Raw genomic sequence first — 14331 nt, forward strand, 5'->3', positions numbered from 1 at the left:
CAAGCATTACAGTTTGCCCTCAGGACTCTGATAGACCTGGGTTACTCTTTAAAACTTGTATTAATATCCATATTCCTATGCAGATGTGTGACCATCTTCAATTCTCTTTTTTTTTTTACTTCTCTGCTGCTGTTTGCTGGCCTAGAATAGTCAGCCCAAGTTACATTTTTCTCAAGTTGCTTAAAAAGTGAGCTATGTTGATATGTGCAAATGTACATCTATTTCAGAGTTGTATTTGCCCTGTAGGACACTAGCTAGGGAAGTGAGAACAAAGCTGAATCATGCTAGAAGGGAAGGGCAGCTTTGTACTGAATCCCTATGTTATAAATGTAGTTGACCACTCCTGGTCTGAGCCAAAACAGCCTCTTACCTTCCAGGAAACTGTTAAGATGATGTAGTCTTCTTCTATCTGGACTTTTAAACCCCTTCCCAGTTGCACATTTTTTAAATATACATAAAATGAGTCCACTGAAATTAATTTTCTGTGCGGTTTCTCAACCTTCATTTCCCTTTCATACTAATGTGAGTAACTGCATCCTAGGAATGTACTCCAGTATTTTTAAAAATTCCTTTTTTATAATGCAGTACACTTGTATCTGCCCACCAAATGATCACCGTAAAGGTGGAATCCTCTAGAATCTTGAATTAGATTGAAAAAAATGAGGCATTAGTTTCCTCCGTATCCACACCTGAGAAGTTTTGTGGTAGTTCTGGCCCCACAGGTAACCTACCTGGCTGTAATCCTGCACTGATGTGTTAAAATTTCGTACACCTGATATAGAGTATGAACTTAAAATGAGGCTTAAAAGGGAGAATGCGGGCAGCTTAGCCTTAACTAACTTTATACCCCTGTCAGATGTGAATCTATGTTATGGGAAGATCATGTGATGTTACTTTGCATTACAGTAGGCTATTTAGAATTCTAACTCTACTATAAAATGCAAACGCTGTAACGCTGTTACTGGGATATGTGTGCAGGAGAAGGATCACCATAGTAGAAAGAGTTAATTGTTAAGAAAACGATATTGTGAAGTCACTTCTCTAATATTGTTACTACTTCTACGTTTTTTTTTTCTGTTGGCAGATCTATGTAGTGAGAGTTTTGAGGGAAGGGCAAGTTGAGCCAACATTTGTCTTCCGAACATTTGACGAGTTCCAGGAGCTCCACAACAAACTTGGCATTCTCTTTCCTCTGTGGAAGTTACCAGGGTATGTTCCTAACTTACTCATCACTGTTACAATGGAAGCAACAAAACTGCTTGCAGCTGAGGGGAGGAAGAAGAGATGAGATGGAGACAGAACTGCTGAGGGGCAAACTAGACCTCAAAGCTGGCTATTAAGGGAGAAAAGTGTTGTCTCTGAGTTTTAAGAAGAGTCAGAGGAGCAATGCAATGTCTTTAGTCTGTGTTGTATCGCTTGTAACAATTACCTATAAACGTGTTCTTGCCTTTCTGTAGTGTCATTACCTATTAGGATGCTGTGTTTCCTTTCACGATTGACATAAAGGACATCAGCACTTCAGGATGAAAATAACAATGAAATCTAACTGTACGTACTTCAGAGAAATTAACTGAAAACTCTGTCTTGTTCTTACCTTGTAGCTTTCCTAATAAGATGGTTCTGGGAAGAACACATATAAAAGATGTAGCAGCTAAAAGAAAAGTGGAGCTCAACAGCTACATACAGAGTCTGATGAACAGTTCTTCGGAGGTGGCAGAAGTGAGTTCAAATAAGCAAATCAATACAAGTTTTCAGATTCTGGTGCTTGTTAAAACTTAAACTAATGTGTAATGTTTCTTCCAAATTTAGTGTGATCTTGTTTATACTTTTTTCCATCCATTACTTCGTGACGACAAAGTGGAAGGAATAGAAGGAATAGCCAGACCGACAGGTAGGTAATGTTTTTGGGGGGTGTTGGAATGCCTATAGTATGACACCTTTATAATATGAATTACTTTTTTAAAAATCTTTTTAAATTAACTGTAGTTTTCCCTCATTGAAAACTTTGTATCACTGTCTTTCCAGATGTGCCTGCATACAGTTTCAAGGAAATAAAAACATACAAAAATTGCAGCGATATATGTGATCACTTGAGCTTGCTTATGGCTTGACTAAATTAGTTAAGTTTTATCTCTCAACCTCCAAGTCAGTTCTTACAAGAGAAGGCAAAAATCTTGAAAACATATGGCTTTGCCCTCTTATTAAGGAACTAGAAATAAGATCAGAAACTTAATTTGGTCTAAGGCTTGTATTTTTTCCCCCATATATAGTAAGTCAGTGTAGTACTGATGAAACTGTACAAATATTACAGAGGAAATAATTCTATTTTTTTTTCAGATTCAAGTCCATCAAGTCCTACCTCAGGCAAAGTGGGAGGAGAAGTGAAGCTATCCATATCATATAGAAATAGCACTCTATTTATCATGGTGATGCACATTAAAGACCTGGTAAGTAAAGATACTGAGCTCAGTGCTGAAAACCGTTTCCATTTTGTCAATTACCTTCTTGACTTAGATTGATGCAGGAGTGTTGGAACTATCTATCTTCCTCCAAATTTTCCAGCTGCGAACTTAATTAACTGCTGCTTTTGGTTAGCTTGATTGCAAAGTCTAGGTACTTGAAAATAAATACGCAAATAGGTATGCACTAACTTGTTTTCTAACTTGTCTTGGTTTTCAATTGTAGGTTACAGAAGATGGTGCAGATCCAAATCCCTATGTAAAAACATACTTACTTCCAGATACGCACAAAACATCGAAACGCAAAACCAAAATATCCCGGAAGACAAGAAATCCAACTTTCAATGAAATGGCAAGTTAAAATTTATGTATTAACTCCCTTTGCTATTGTCTCTTATTCTAAGCAATAATTAAAATATTGTCTAAAACAAATCTGCAAAGATATATAAGTGGAAAAGGAACTTGTTTGGAAAACTGTGCCCTGTTAAAAAACAAGTGAACAAACAAAACACGAGCCAAGCAAACACACACATACATACACACACCCCCCTCCAAAAAAAAAAAAAAAAAAAAAAAAAACAAACAAAACAACAAAAAAAACCCCAACAAAAACCCGACAAAAAACCCAACCCAAAATCCCAAAGCAGCTCAGTAGGTAAGTGTACTATTCTAAGTAAGCAGAAATTTCTCAGACTGACTCTGAGGAGTGTTGGGGTGAAGAAAAGGAATCTTGGAACCGAAGATCCCTTTGCCCTGGATTCACTGGTTCATAATGCAGAGAAGAATGCATTCAGAAGTCTTAGCATGAAAACAGTACTTACATCTAAAAACACTGGTTCTTTTAAACATTTAACATTGGGAGCACAAAATAAAACGTGGATGTGTTTCAGCCCATCCTCTGGGAAACAGACATAGTGAATGGGCTTAATGCGTACTTCAGGCATCTGTCAGTGGCTGGGCAGGAAGAAGAACGGGCAGTCTGTAACTTCATTTGCATAACCCAAAATTCTGTATTTCTTACCTTCCAGCTTGTGTACAGTGGATATAGCATGGAGACTCTGAAGCAGAGAGAACTTCAGTTAAGTGTGCTCAGCGCGGAATCATTACGTGAGAACTTTTTCTTGGGTGGAATTACACTCTCACTGAAGGACTTCAACTTGAGCAAGGAGACCGTTAACTGGTATCGACTAACTGCTGTACCTTATCTGTGAACTCATGTCTACACCCGAGTAAGACCAAAACAATTGTATTCACTTGTGCTTTGTGCGTCTTCCTACTTGAAGATAACTGTACATCTTAAAATAAGAGACTCTGCATTTCAACAGATATGTTGGACCAATGTTTATGTAGCCTAATTTGGAGGATTTCTAGAAAATCTGGTTTGTGCTTATGTGATGTTATCAAAGCATCACTGTAAATGTTTAAGAGTTGCAGATCAAGGAAGGGGTTTTAAACCATCCATGAAAGTGAGATGAACAGTTTGACCATGCTGGTAGGTTAAACCATAACTTATCATTGGGCCTGTGGATATGGTGCATTTTTGCTTTTAATTTTTGTTACCTGTGTTGTCATCCGTGGCATGATGCTGGAGAACATCAAAGAAATGACATATTTTAGGATTACATTCCCACTACTAACTAGACATCACAGAAGCAGCATGGGTAAGATTTTGGTGGCTTCACACACCTGTAGAAATGAAGGTTGAAGGGCTGGAAAAACTCCTTAGGGTTGCATTTAATCCCAGATTCATGCTTCTCTAAGACTCACTGGAGAGTGCCAATAGTGGAAGTTGTAAATAATGGTGCCTTATAATTCAAATGCTTCTCTTTTACCTCATTTCTGGTATTTAAATATGTATACATGTTAACTTTCAGCTCCTTAAAAAGGGGAAATGTTCTCATATTTGATACCTTGCAGGTCCTACTGGAAGTCTTCTCCTGAGATGTGTTATTTACAAATAACATCACTTATACTGATCTTCATAGTCAGTGGAACTTCTAAATTTTTTTTTCTACCCATGATCTCCAAAAATTGAATGAAGACTGTCTGAATGTGGTACTGTAAGAAAAGTACCCAGTTCTCAGTGTTTTGAAATGTCTTAATTTCTAGAACTTTTAACTTCTGCAGTGATGAAATGTGGAACAGATTCAAATACTAAATCCAAAGTGGCATTTGCACCTATACCTCCGGGTAGGGATGGCCTCTGGTTAAAAAGCACAACTGCTGGATGCATTGCAGGCTGGAAATTAGTTGCACTGAGAGCCTTGAGAGGGGAACTTGGTCACTCGTTTTTTAAGAGTTCACAGCAATACTGTTTCTCACTCCCACAAAGAATTAATTCCACCAAAAAGACTTTCTTCGAAGGAACATTAGACTTGAGCTGTATTGTGGTGGGGGAGTACAAATGTCCTTATCTCCTGTTAATACCAGTGGTTACTTCATTAGGTGTTTCTGCACTACAGCTCTACCTTTTTATGATCCTGTTTGGTCTAAACAAAGCTGTCAAGGTGCATGCTTTTCTTCAGTACTGAATCTTGAAGCAAGACCATCACCACTGACTAGGACGAGAGCAATGATTTAAATTAAAATGCACAGCTATGAACCAAGTCACAGTATGGGGAAAGCCTTCTACATATCTAACACTAACAATCTGCTTCATAATTGGGTTTTCCTTCCCCTGTCTCCCTTCCATACAGAAGAGAGAAGTAAACTTGAATCTCTTGGTGCCTAAAATATTCATGGTCCAATTTTGTAGGCGTTATTACAATAAAAGTTAAGAATATCTTGAATGGTAGGAATGGGGTTGATACTAATGGGCGCTAACAAATCCCAGTTTTATTAGGCATCTTCTGCGTATTTTTTCATTTAGTATATAGCCTGTACATAATAGACTATATAACTAACTAGATATATTTCCTGCTCACTTGATGCTTTTGAGACTTACTCCATTCCATCATAAGAATCACAAGTCACTTAAAACACAGGAAAGTAGACTACTGTTTTTGTGAAACGTTCCGTTGTGAAATAAAATGAAAGCAATATGTACTGCCTTTTTTGCAGTTTGCTACTAAAGCACAGTGTCTTACAGCACAAAATACAAATAAACTAAAATCATTTAAAAAATGATTTGCAGTTTTAACAGTTGTCTGGACTCTGAAGAATTGTATAGTACTGTATTATTGTAACACATGTCCTGACTTCTGATTTAATCTTCTTCATAGCTTAACTCATTTTGTGCCTTTCCCTTCCTTTTCAAAATAGTCACTGGCTGAAGCTTTTTATGGTCATGGATTTTGTTTTATGTAGGGGATCCGGCTGTGGCCTTTCCTCACCTGTAGAGGAACAGCACCAAGCTTGCACCTCTTTGCACTACTCTCGATTAAGAAAAAAATGATTGTTGCAATAAGACTTTAATGTACTCTACATACAAAAAAAAGATAGATGTGAAAAAGGAAAATACTCAATTGGGGTGGAATTTACCAGTACACGAAGTAGCTTGAAAAAGTAGTTTTAACAGCTTTTTCTATCTTCTTTAATGAAACGAAAAAAACACTTTTATGCAGCCAGAAATGCAATTGTCTCTACGGACCCTGTTTTGGTATTTCGGAGTAAAAGCTTGCGCCACCTCTCCGGTTGTCTGTTAACCCGGACCTTTGCACTGAAGTTCTCCCGCCCGCCTTCTCCCGCGCTCCGGGCCCCGGCTGGGACTGCGGGCTGGGGAGGGGGGGAGGCCGCTGTGTCCGTGTAGCTCGGGCCGGGGCAGCTCCGGCGGAAGGCCGCGGGAGCAGGCGGGTCCCCTCGCTTTGTCTCGATGCCTGTCAGAACCGAATGCTTTAATTAACGAGCTCGCTAATAAAGACGTACAATGTTGCCCTCCGCCGGGCCCGTACTGAGCGGGTTAAATGTGACTCCGGAACTGTCCTGTAAGTACATTAAACGCTATTCTGGGAAAAAAAAAACCCGTGTGCTGGTCTTCACTGCCCGGCGGGGCGGGGCCCGCCGCCCCCCGCCCCCCGCCACCGCCCTCGGGCGGGGCCGGCCCCGCGCCCTCTCGCCCCGGGGCGGCGGGCGGCAGCGCGGTGCCAGCCGGGCCCTCGCGCGGCGGCGTGCGCAGCGCAGCCCCGCCGGCTCTGATTGGCTGGCGGACGGGCGCGGGGCGGGGCTAGGGGCGGGAACGCCCTTTCCTGCGGAAGTGAGGCGGGAAGGGGAGCTGTCTCGGGTCGCTCGGTCTTTTCTGCCGCCGCCATCATGGGCCGCATGCACGCTCCCGGGTGAGGCGCCGCTGCGGGGCCGGGGCTGGGGCGTGGGGCTGTTGCGGGTGCTAAAAGGGTGCGGCGGGCAGGTGTGGGGGCGGAGAGGTTGCTGCGGGAGCAGTGTGGCGTGTATGGGGGGATGGCCGGTGGGAGGCTGGCGGCCGTGCACGTATGGCGGCAGGGTGGGGAAAGGCTCGGGCCGGTGCTGAAGTGCGGGTTCCTTGGGCTGGCGCTGGGCAGGGGCATTCGTGCGGTGCCCGGGCTCCTGGTTCCGGTGCGGCCTGTAGTGGTGGCGGCCCTGCCTCCAGGCGGGGAGGGAGGCCGCAGGCCTCGGCCGTGCAGGCCCGTTACGGCCTTGCACGAAACGCCTGTAGTAGGCCGCCTTGTAATAGTCTGGTTCGTTCGGCTCTGATTAGCGTGTGATCTGCTTCTTCTCTACAGAAAGGGCCTGTCCCAGTCAGCCTTACCTTACAGACGCAGCGTGCCGACGGTAAGTAACCTCCCTGCCCCGGGCGCCCTTCGGCGGGCCCGGGCGGCTTCCCTGTGGCGGTCAGCTCAGGGTCCGTTTCCCATAGCGCAGCTTAGCAATGCCCACGGAAAGGAACGAAACAAAGAGAGCTGTGATATTTCGTGTCATCATTTTTAAGTTATGGTCTGATAAGGTGCTGCCTTAGACTGTGGTCTTTAGGATGCTGAGGTAGTGGGTATCCTTTCCTGGCCAGACGATTTGTTGGGGAAAAAAAAGTATCTTTTCCTCTTTGTATCTCCATTTATTTTATTGAAGTGTCACTTCAATGGTTTTTAGCCTCTATGCTGATAATTCCTAGATATTAAATTACTCTATTCACAGTCAAATATGAAGCTTGGCCTTTGCCATTGTGGACTAAACCGACTGTTTTGTAAACTATTTATAACAGTAATTTGCTGATCAGAGCACTGAAGTAATTTCAGCATGCTCTTAGTTCATTCAGGGTACTTCCACTTAAAAGGCTTACCTGTCAGCTAAACGAGCAGCTGCTTGGTGTATCGTGTTTTGCAAGACTAATGCCTTGATTTGTTTGTTGGCAGAAAGCTCAGTTTGTGGTGCTTGTGGAGAAGCTTGTACTGAAAACAGTGAAATAGAAACATGAAATTAAAGCATGAAATATGAAAGTAAAGAGATACAATTTGAAATAAGATAATGTGAAGCTGCTTGAAGTACTGCTGATGGTTAAAAAGTTTAATAATGTTTAGGATGCTGAAATGCTATAGTTGTTTTAGAAAACCCTGTGAGTTTTTGTCTTAGTTTTACTTGTATTCTGTTTCGAATTCTAATCTATAGAGCACTTCTAAATATATTTTTTGCTGTGCCTCTCGTACTGTGACAGTATTAAAAAGGAAAAAAAAAATGAGGAGCTTTTGTAGCTCGTTGAAAGAGCGAGGATTACTTGCCTTGTTGGTGTTGTCTTCCCCTTCGTAATCACAGAAGCGATGGCTGTATCAGCACAGTTCAACATAGAATTAATAAAGAGGCACAGCCCTGTCTGAGTAGATCCATTTGTTTCATTTTTTAGTTGATTTGTGTACTTAAAGTCTGATTTTTCACTAATCTCTGCAGGTGCTTTACTAAAAGATGGCTAAATAGTTCTCTATTTTATGTTTTTATCAAAAGTCCAATTAAAGAGTTCCTTCCCAATGGCAATGGTTTTTTCTCTGTAAATTTGTAGTCGTGCTTCTGCTGTGGCAGTTAAACTGATGATAAAGCAGCTGTTTGGAGGCTATGGGGTGTTTTAAACAGAGACTTTCTTCCTTCTCCTCTGTCTTGCCCCACCATATTTCAGTAGCATTATAGTCATAATATGTAAAAAATAAAATCTATATCATTAGAAGTACAATTTCAGTTCTTAGTTGTTTTATTCAGGCATTACAAAGCATCTGTCTGTACTATTTATAAAAAGCTTTCATTTAGGTAGCCCGTGCCTCTATATTAAGCAACGTTCATCGGTTGTTTTTCTCATTTTCTTTAGTGGCTTAAACTTACTTCTGATGATGTAAAGGAACAGATCTACAAGCTGGCTAAAAAGGGCCTGACTCCCTCGCAGATCGGTAAGGTTTACGAATCACTCCTAAACGGAGACAAAACACATTTTTCTGTCACTAATGTGGACGTACTTACGTATTCATGGTGCGGATACCACTAAAACTACAGTATGTCTCATTCTTGCAAGAAGCATATTTGGTGAAGTAGTTGAGTACTTTTACGGGTTTTTTTCCAAGCAGAAAATGTGAAGCATCTGTTTAACCTTACAACCTGACCTTAGGAGTGGCCACTAACAGATGTTACAGGGAAGTTCAGTCTGCCCGGTTTCTTGGAGAAGAACTTGACATCACATCTCAACTATCGGCAGCCTGACGTTCAGGAGCTTACAGAGCCAGGCGCTGTAGCTGCGTAATAGACTAGTTCTCAGTAGTTTGGACCCCTCTAGAGCTCTGCTGAAGTGTACACATGCTACCACTTTATGTGGTCCTGAGCTATGTGGTGTAAATATGGGCCACGTGAATGATGTTTTAGTCCTGAGAGTATTAACAATCTCTGTGGTACAGTACTCTTTAAACTAAAGATGGCTGTGACATCTTTGTTAACCATAGAGAAAAGGGTGATTTAATACCAAGCTTCAGTGAGTCCTGTTGAAAATGTCCCAATGGTGTTGTAGCACTGAATGTGTTAGCTGGCTAAATGTGATGGGTTATCTGTTAAGGGCTATCTGCTGGAGTGTTTCAGCTTCTGTAAGTTGTATTTTGCTCACTCGTTGTCTACCATGTCTTCACAGTTTCCTCCAGAAAGGTTTTTAATTTAGGGAAGACCTTTTTTGGGTATTGCGTACCTGTAAGGTTGGATTCACAAGATTTGTTTGTGTAAGGTTTTTCTTTTCAGTGCGAGATGTAAATGTTTGTTTCAGGTGTGATCCTGAGGGATTCCCATGGTGTTGCCCAGGTTCGCTTTGTTACTGGCAACAAAATTTTGAGAATCCTTAAATCGAAGGGACTGGCCCCAGACCTTCCAGAGGATCTTTATCACTTGATTAAGAAAGCTGTTGCTGTTCGCAAACATCTTGAGAGAAACAGAAAGGTGAGTGCTAATGTCAGTACATAAATTTCTGTGTGTGCTTTTTTAAATAATAGAGTACTTTATTTGCAACTTGACAAAGCGAAGAGTCTTGGTGCACTTCACATTAGCCACCCCCTTTGAGTAAACTTAGGGGTTTGGGGGCGCATTTTCATAAAGGAGGATGGCCTTTGTCTGTGAACAGGATCTTAAAAGCTTTGCTTAAACCACGTGTTTCTGGTCCTGTTCTGATTTTGCTGGATTCATCAGACTTCAGTGATGGTGACGTGGAGTTTGTAGCAGTAGCTGTGGATTTTGTGCTTTATTAAAGCTCATCTGAATGGTACATCATGGAGAAGTCCAAGTAGTGCTTGGTTGTAATGGAGCTCTCTTTTCAAGGATAAAGATGCCAAGTTCCGCCTGATTCTGATTGAAAGCAGAATCCACAGGTTGGCGCGCTACTACAAAACTAAGAGAGTGCTGCCGCCCAACTGGAAGTAGTAAGTCTGGTCTTGTGTGACTGTTTGCACTGAAGTCTCGTAAGTTTTGTGAACGATACGCTGGGGCTGTTAGTCAGGGGGTGAAGGGTGCGTTGTGAGCAGGCCTATAGGTAAACCAGGCAGCCACAAATAGCTGTTTTTATCACTGTTAACTGGTAAATTAGTGAAACTCGTGCTGGGTAAAATGACTGTCACAACACTTAAAAAAAAATGATTGTCTGAAGGAGTGAAGCCACTGTCTACTAGGTAATTTTGATAACGCTTCGTACAAGCTGCAGTCTTTGTCCTCACTCAGATACTTTTATAGTTCATGTCACTCTCAAAATTTATTGAGAAATGGCTTAGTAGCTGTGGCAACAATGAAAGTAATTTGTAGTCTTTCTCTAGGAAAATTTAGCCAACGTAGGAACGTTCCCATAGATGTCAGGGTTAGCTTCCCTTTTTCTGAAAAGACTCGAGTGCAGCTAGCCAGGTTTTTGAATACATGGGTTTGTGCTGTTATCCTGGGATTTGTATTTTAAAAGGAAGAGTGAAATCTTTATGCCAGAAAAAACTTTAAACAGGTAGTGAATAAGCTCAGGACTGGTGGGTAAAGCTTTGAATTGAGCGGTATTTTTGACAGCTGGTTTCAAAAACTGCTTCTGCAAGTAATATTTATCTCTTTCTCTCTCTTTTTAGTGAATCATCGACAGCTTCTGCCCTGGTCGCATAAGAGCTGGCTATGAATTACTGAAAGAATAAATTTTCATTAACTAAATTTGTGTTGTCTCTAAATGCGTCTTAGAAACTTCTGCTTGTTTCAGGAAGTTACATGTAATTGGGAAGTTTTCGGGGTGCAGCAGACGTGTGCCCATGGCTTCCACGTTGCTGTCGTAGGGTATCAAATCCGGGTGGGGGTGGTTGGCTGGTTTAGACCAGCTGTACAGTTCGTGCTTAAAGTGGGGTTTTTTACCTGACAGCCTCAAGTTAGTAAAGCGACTATTCATTCACAGCAAACGCGGGGCTGTGCCTTGTGTGTGTCCTGCCGGAAGAAATGGGGAAGAAAACAGGGAGAGGAGGAAAAATTGGAAATTCAGAAAATGTAGAAAAGATTAGGCGGGGGGGGGGGACACACAGAATTGACAGGAACTGTTGCTGTCATTTGTAAGTAATTTTAATTTAAAGAATAATCTTTGAGATTTGGGTAAATACAGTTTAGCTCTGCTCAGATGCTTTGCCTTTACTGAGGGGTTTTCCCTAAACCGACGGGGCAGTAGCTGCTGTGTGGGCACTGTTGCTGAGGTTGTGCCTCAAGTTCTAAATAGCTTTGACTTAAAGAGGTCTTCCTGCTGGAGAAATGCAGAGAACAGACTCACAGCTTTTTTCTTTTTTAGGAGAAAAATGTAAATGCAGTTACTCTGAGCTATTGTGACTTGTTTCTGAGTCTTAGTGCATTACTGAACTTTTGCCGTGTTAAAAAGTTAAGTAAATTTAAATAAACCCTAGCATTTTTGTCCAGTGTAGTAGGTACGTTCTAGATCATAACCAGTGGGAACCTGGCAAGTTTTGGATTTAATTTTGTAGAAAGACAGGATTGCTCTGCCCTGATCATGAGGCTGAGTACAGACTTGTGATTGAGAGTTTTGAAAGAAAAGCACTGCATTCCAGTGTAAAGTGCTCCTGTCCGCTCCATCGGAAGCCTCCGTGTGCTGTCAAGGTATTTGCTTTCATTTCTTGAAAGCTTCTGGTGATTACTTGCCAGGCTCTCCCAATGATAATTCGGTGTTCTGGGGTGTAGATGCAATAAACCGCTTTCATGATGTCAAAAAGGAAAAAAAAAATAAAAAAGGGAAAGTTGCTGTGAGTCTTTGGGCTTGGCGGGACCGCCGGCTGGAAAGCAGGCGGGCGCTTTCCCTACCCGCTGTTCTGAGCCGGCTGCGTGTAAGTAACGAAAGTACCAGCAGGTGGCACTTGGGAACGCTGGTGGTTTTAAACAGTGGCGTGTTTCCAGCGGCGCCACCCGGAGATCGAGTGTCACGGGTGGTGGTGCGAGGCCGTGAAGAGCTGATGCGTTGGGGACCGCAGCCCTCCTGTGTACGCGGTGCCAGCTGAGAGGGTGGTTTTGGGCACAGGCGTGTTCAAACTGACACCGTCCTTGTACCTTGGTGCCACGGGGGTGGTTCGGTCTGAGCAGTCTGTGCTGTTTCCTGGCACTGGTTTGCTGGAGGGGCTGAGGGCAGGCTGTGCTGTGCTCGGGGCGTTTCGCCCATCCAGGGGGCTGACAGCTGCTGACCTTGCCAGACAAAGAGGGAAGGACGGGGTTGTTAGAGTGATGGGGTCTGCCTCGCAGGAATGGAGGAGAGAGGGGCATACTGTGTAAGTCAGTGCCTTGGGGCGTGTTGTCAGGAGTTAAAATTACCCAGGGACAGATCCTGGGCTTGCTGTAAGATCAGATCCAGGTGTTGCAGGTCCTCCTGAGGACAGAGAAGGAGTGCAGTACACCGTGTTTACTGCCTGTAGAGTTTGGCAACCTCTTGTCGATCGACAGTACTGGTACTGTGATTGTACTGTCACGCACGTACATTTCTAGTGCTTGTGTTGCTCAGGAGTCTGTGTTCCCTGCAAATCACACAGGCTGGCCGAAGTAAGTTGTCCATTCTCATTAGGATTATCAGTCGCAGAGGTCCGCTGTCAGTCGAACTCCTTTGCCCCAGGGCTCGCAGGTTGTCTGCTCAGCAGCTGGTGTGCCCCAGGGCAGTGGGTGCCTGGCCAGGCGTGGGAACAGTGGAGCCGAGGCACTGGCAGGGGTAAATCCTCCCTGGGGAGTGGACCCCTACACAGCATGACACCGAGCAGCGGATTTGGAGGATGTGGTCCCACCGTGTGTGTCAGAGGAGTGCGGGACCAGGAGGAACGTGGTCCTGTGGAAGCCTCAGGTGAGCTTACCGTTTGGGGCTGTGGGACAGGACTGTGCCTGGGTGAAACGCTCAGGTGGTCTCCTACCTACCGTGTTAGCCGAGCACCAGGACTGCGCCAGGCGGCTCGGGACTTGTGATCCTGCTGCCTGGGTACCATACAGGTCATGACTGCCCAGGAGAGTTAGTGGAGTGTTTCCTGCTGCTCTGGGTAAAGGTGCTTTGCTTCCCTTGGATGGAGAGATGTGATAATGGGAATAAATCCAGATCTGCAAGTAGTTGTCCAGAATTAATCCTTTTTGTGAACCAGCACAAACTGCCTGCCCCACGACTATCTCCAGGCACCACCCTGGCTTCTCTCTACCCAGCAGTCTGGGGTGTTCTGCAGGCTTTGGGCGCCACTGCCCTCTTGATTTCTCCTGTCACAATGTCTCATGTCTTTATGGTTTCTTTCGCCATGTCTTAACCTTTGGAAGCTATGTTCCTGTTTCTGCCTCGTTTCCCAGCAGCCTTTTCTGAATTTCCAGGGTTGCCCTCTGCAGCATTTTTTGCTCTCCCAGCAGGTACAAATCAGAGAGATGAGTACTTTTATCCCTATCCCACCGTGAGCTTTTTCTTGCATTGTGCCGGGGCACATGTCAGAAAGGAGCTCACAGCCTCTCCCACTGCCAGCTCTCGGCTCCTCCGGCGCAGTGAAGCCTGCCCTTCCTCCTTCAGAGAGGTGCAGCCACAGGGCCTCTGCCTCCGCAGCGAGCCACGGTACGTGGGGGTCCCCTCGGCAACCACGTGGCCACGCTGTGCTTTGCTGCTCTGTACCAGGGTTGTTCACGTGGCAAGTTGGGTTCACAAAAGCCTCCCGCTTGCCTTCGGTCCTTGCCAGCGCTGCGGCTCTTCCAGGGCTGGGGGTTGTACGGCAGGGGATGCTTCCCTGTGGCTCGTGACGGCTGGTTTTGAAGGCTGGCTGCTGAGGCACCCTTTGCTCTTGCAGAGCCCCTGGTGGCTGTGGGTGTCTGCCATTCCCTGGGAAGGTTTGCCATAGGATTTTAGGAAGAACAATGATGATTTTTGCAGTCGCTGCTGGGTTGCTAAGGGTGGTAAGGAGATGTCCTGGTTTGAGCTAGAACAGAGCCGATTGTCCGT

At 44.0% G+C, this 14331-nt stretch overlaps 2 protein-coding genes across 5 annotated transcripts in view; both read left to right on the forward strand.

Moving 5' to 3' along the window:
* PIK3C2A (phosphatidylinositol-4-phosphate 3-kinase catalytic subunit type 2 alpha) overlaps positions 1–4225 on the forward strand; it is a 40279-nt gene extending 36054 nt beyond the window's left edge. For all 4 annotated transcript variants that reach the window (XM_086472425.1, XM_086472426.1, XM_086472428.1 and 1 more), the window contains 6 exons: positions 1085–1209; positions 1602–1719; positions 1810–1891; positions 2338–2447; positions 2686–2811; positions 3488–4225. In XM_086472425.1, the coding sequence (XP_086328551.1) occupies positions 1085–1209; positions 1602–1719; positions 1810–1891; positions 2338–2447; positions 2686–2811; positions 3488–3670 (744 nt within the window). In that variant the 3' untranslated portion in view covers positions 3671–4225. The remainder of the gene's footprint in view (positions 1–1084; positions 1210–1601; positions 1720–1809; positions 1892–2337; positions 2448–2685; positions 2812–3487) is intronic.
* A 2426-nt stretch (positions 4226–6651) lies between these two features.
* RPS13 (ribosomal protein S13) lies at positions 6652–11054 on the forward strand. Its single transcript, XM_086472052.1, has 6 exons — positions 6652–6730; positions 7154–7202; positions 8719–8797; positions 9652–9821; positions 10197–10297; positions 10976–11054. Exons 1-6 carry the CDS (start codon positions 6708–6710, stop codon positions 11007–11009), a joined length of 456 nt encoding a protein of 151 aa, XP_086328178.1. The 5' UTR covers positions 6652–6707; the 3' UTR covers positions 11010–11054.
* Positions 11055–14331: the final 3277 nt, after the last annotated feature.

This window comes from Leptosomus discolor, chromosome 12 (genome assembly GCF_034619465.1).
Source record: "Leptosomus discolor isolate bLepDis1 chromosome 12, bLepDis1.hap2, whole genome shotgun sequence".
NCBI lineage: Eukaryota > Metazoa > Chordata > Aves > Leptosomiformes > Leptosomidae > Leptosomus > Leptosomus discolor.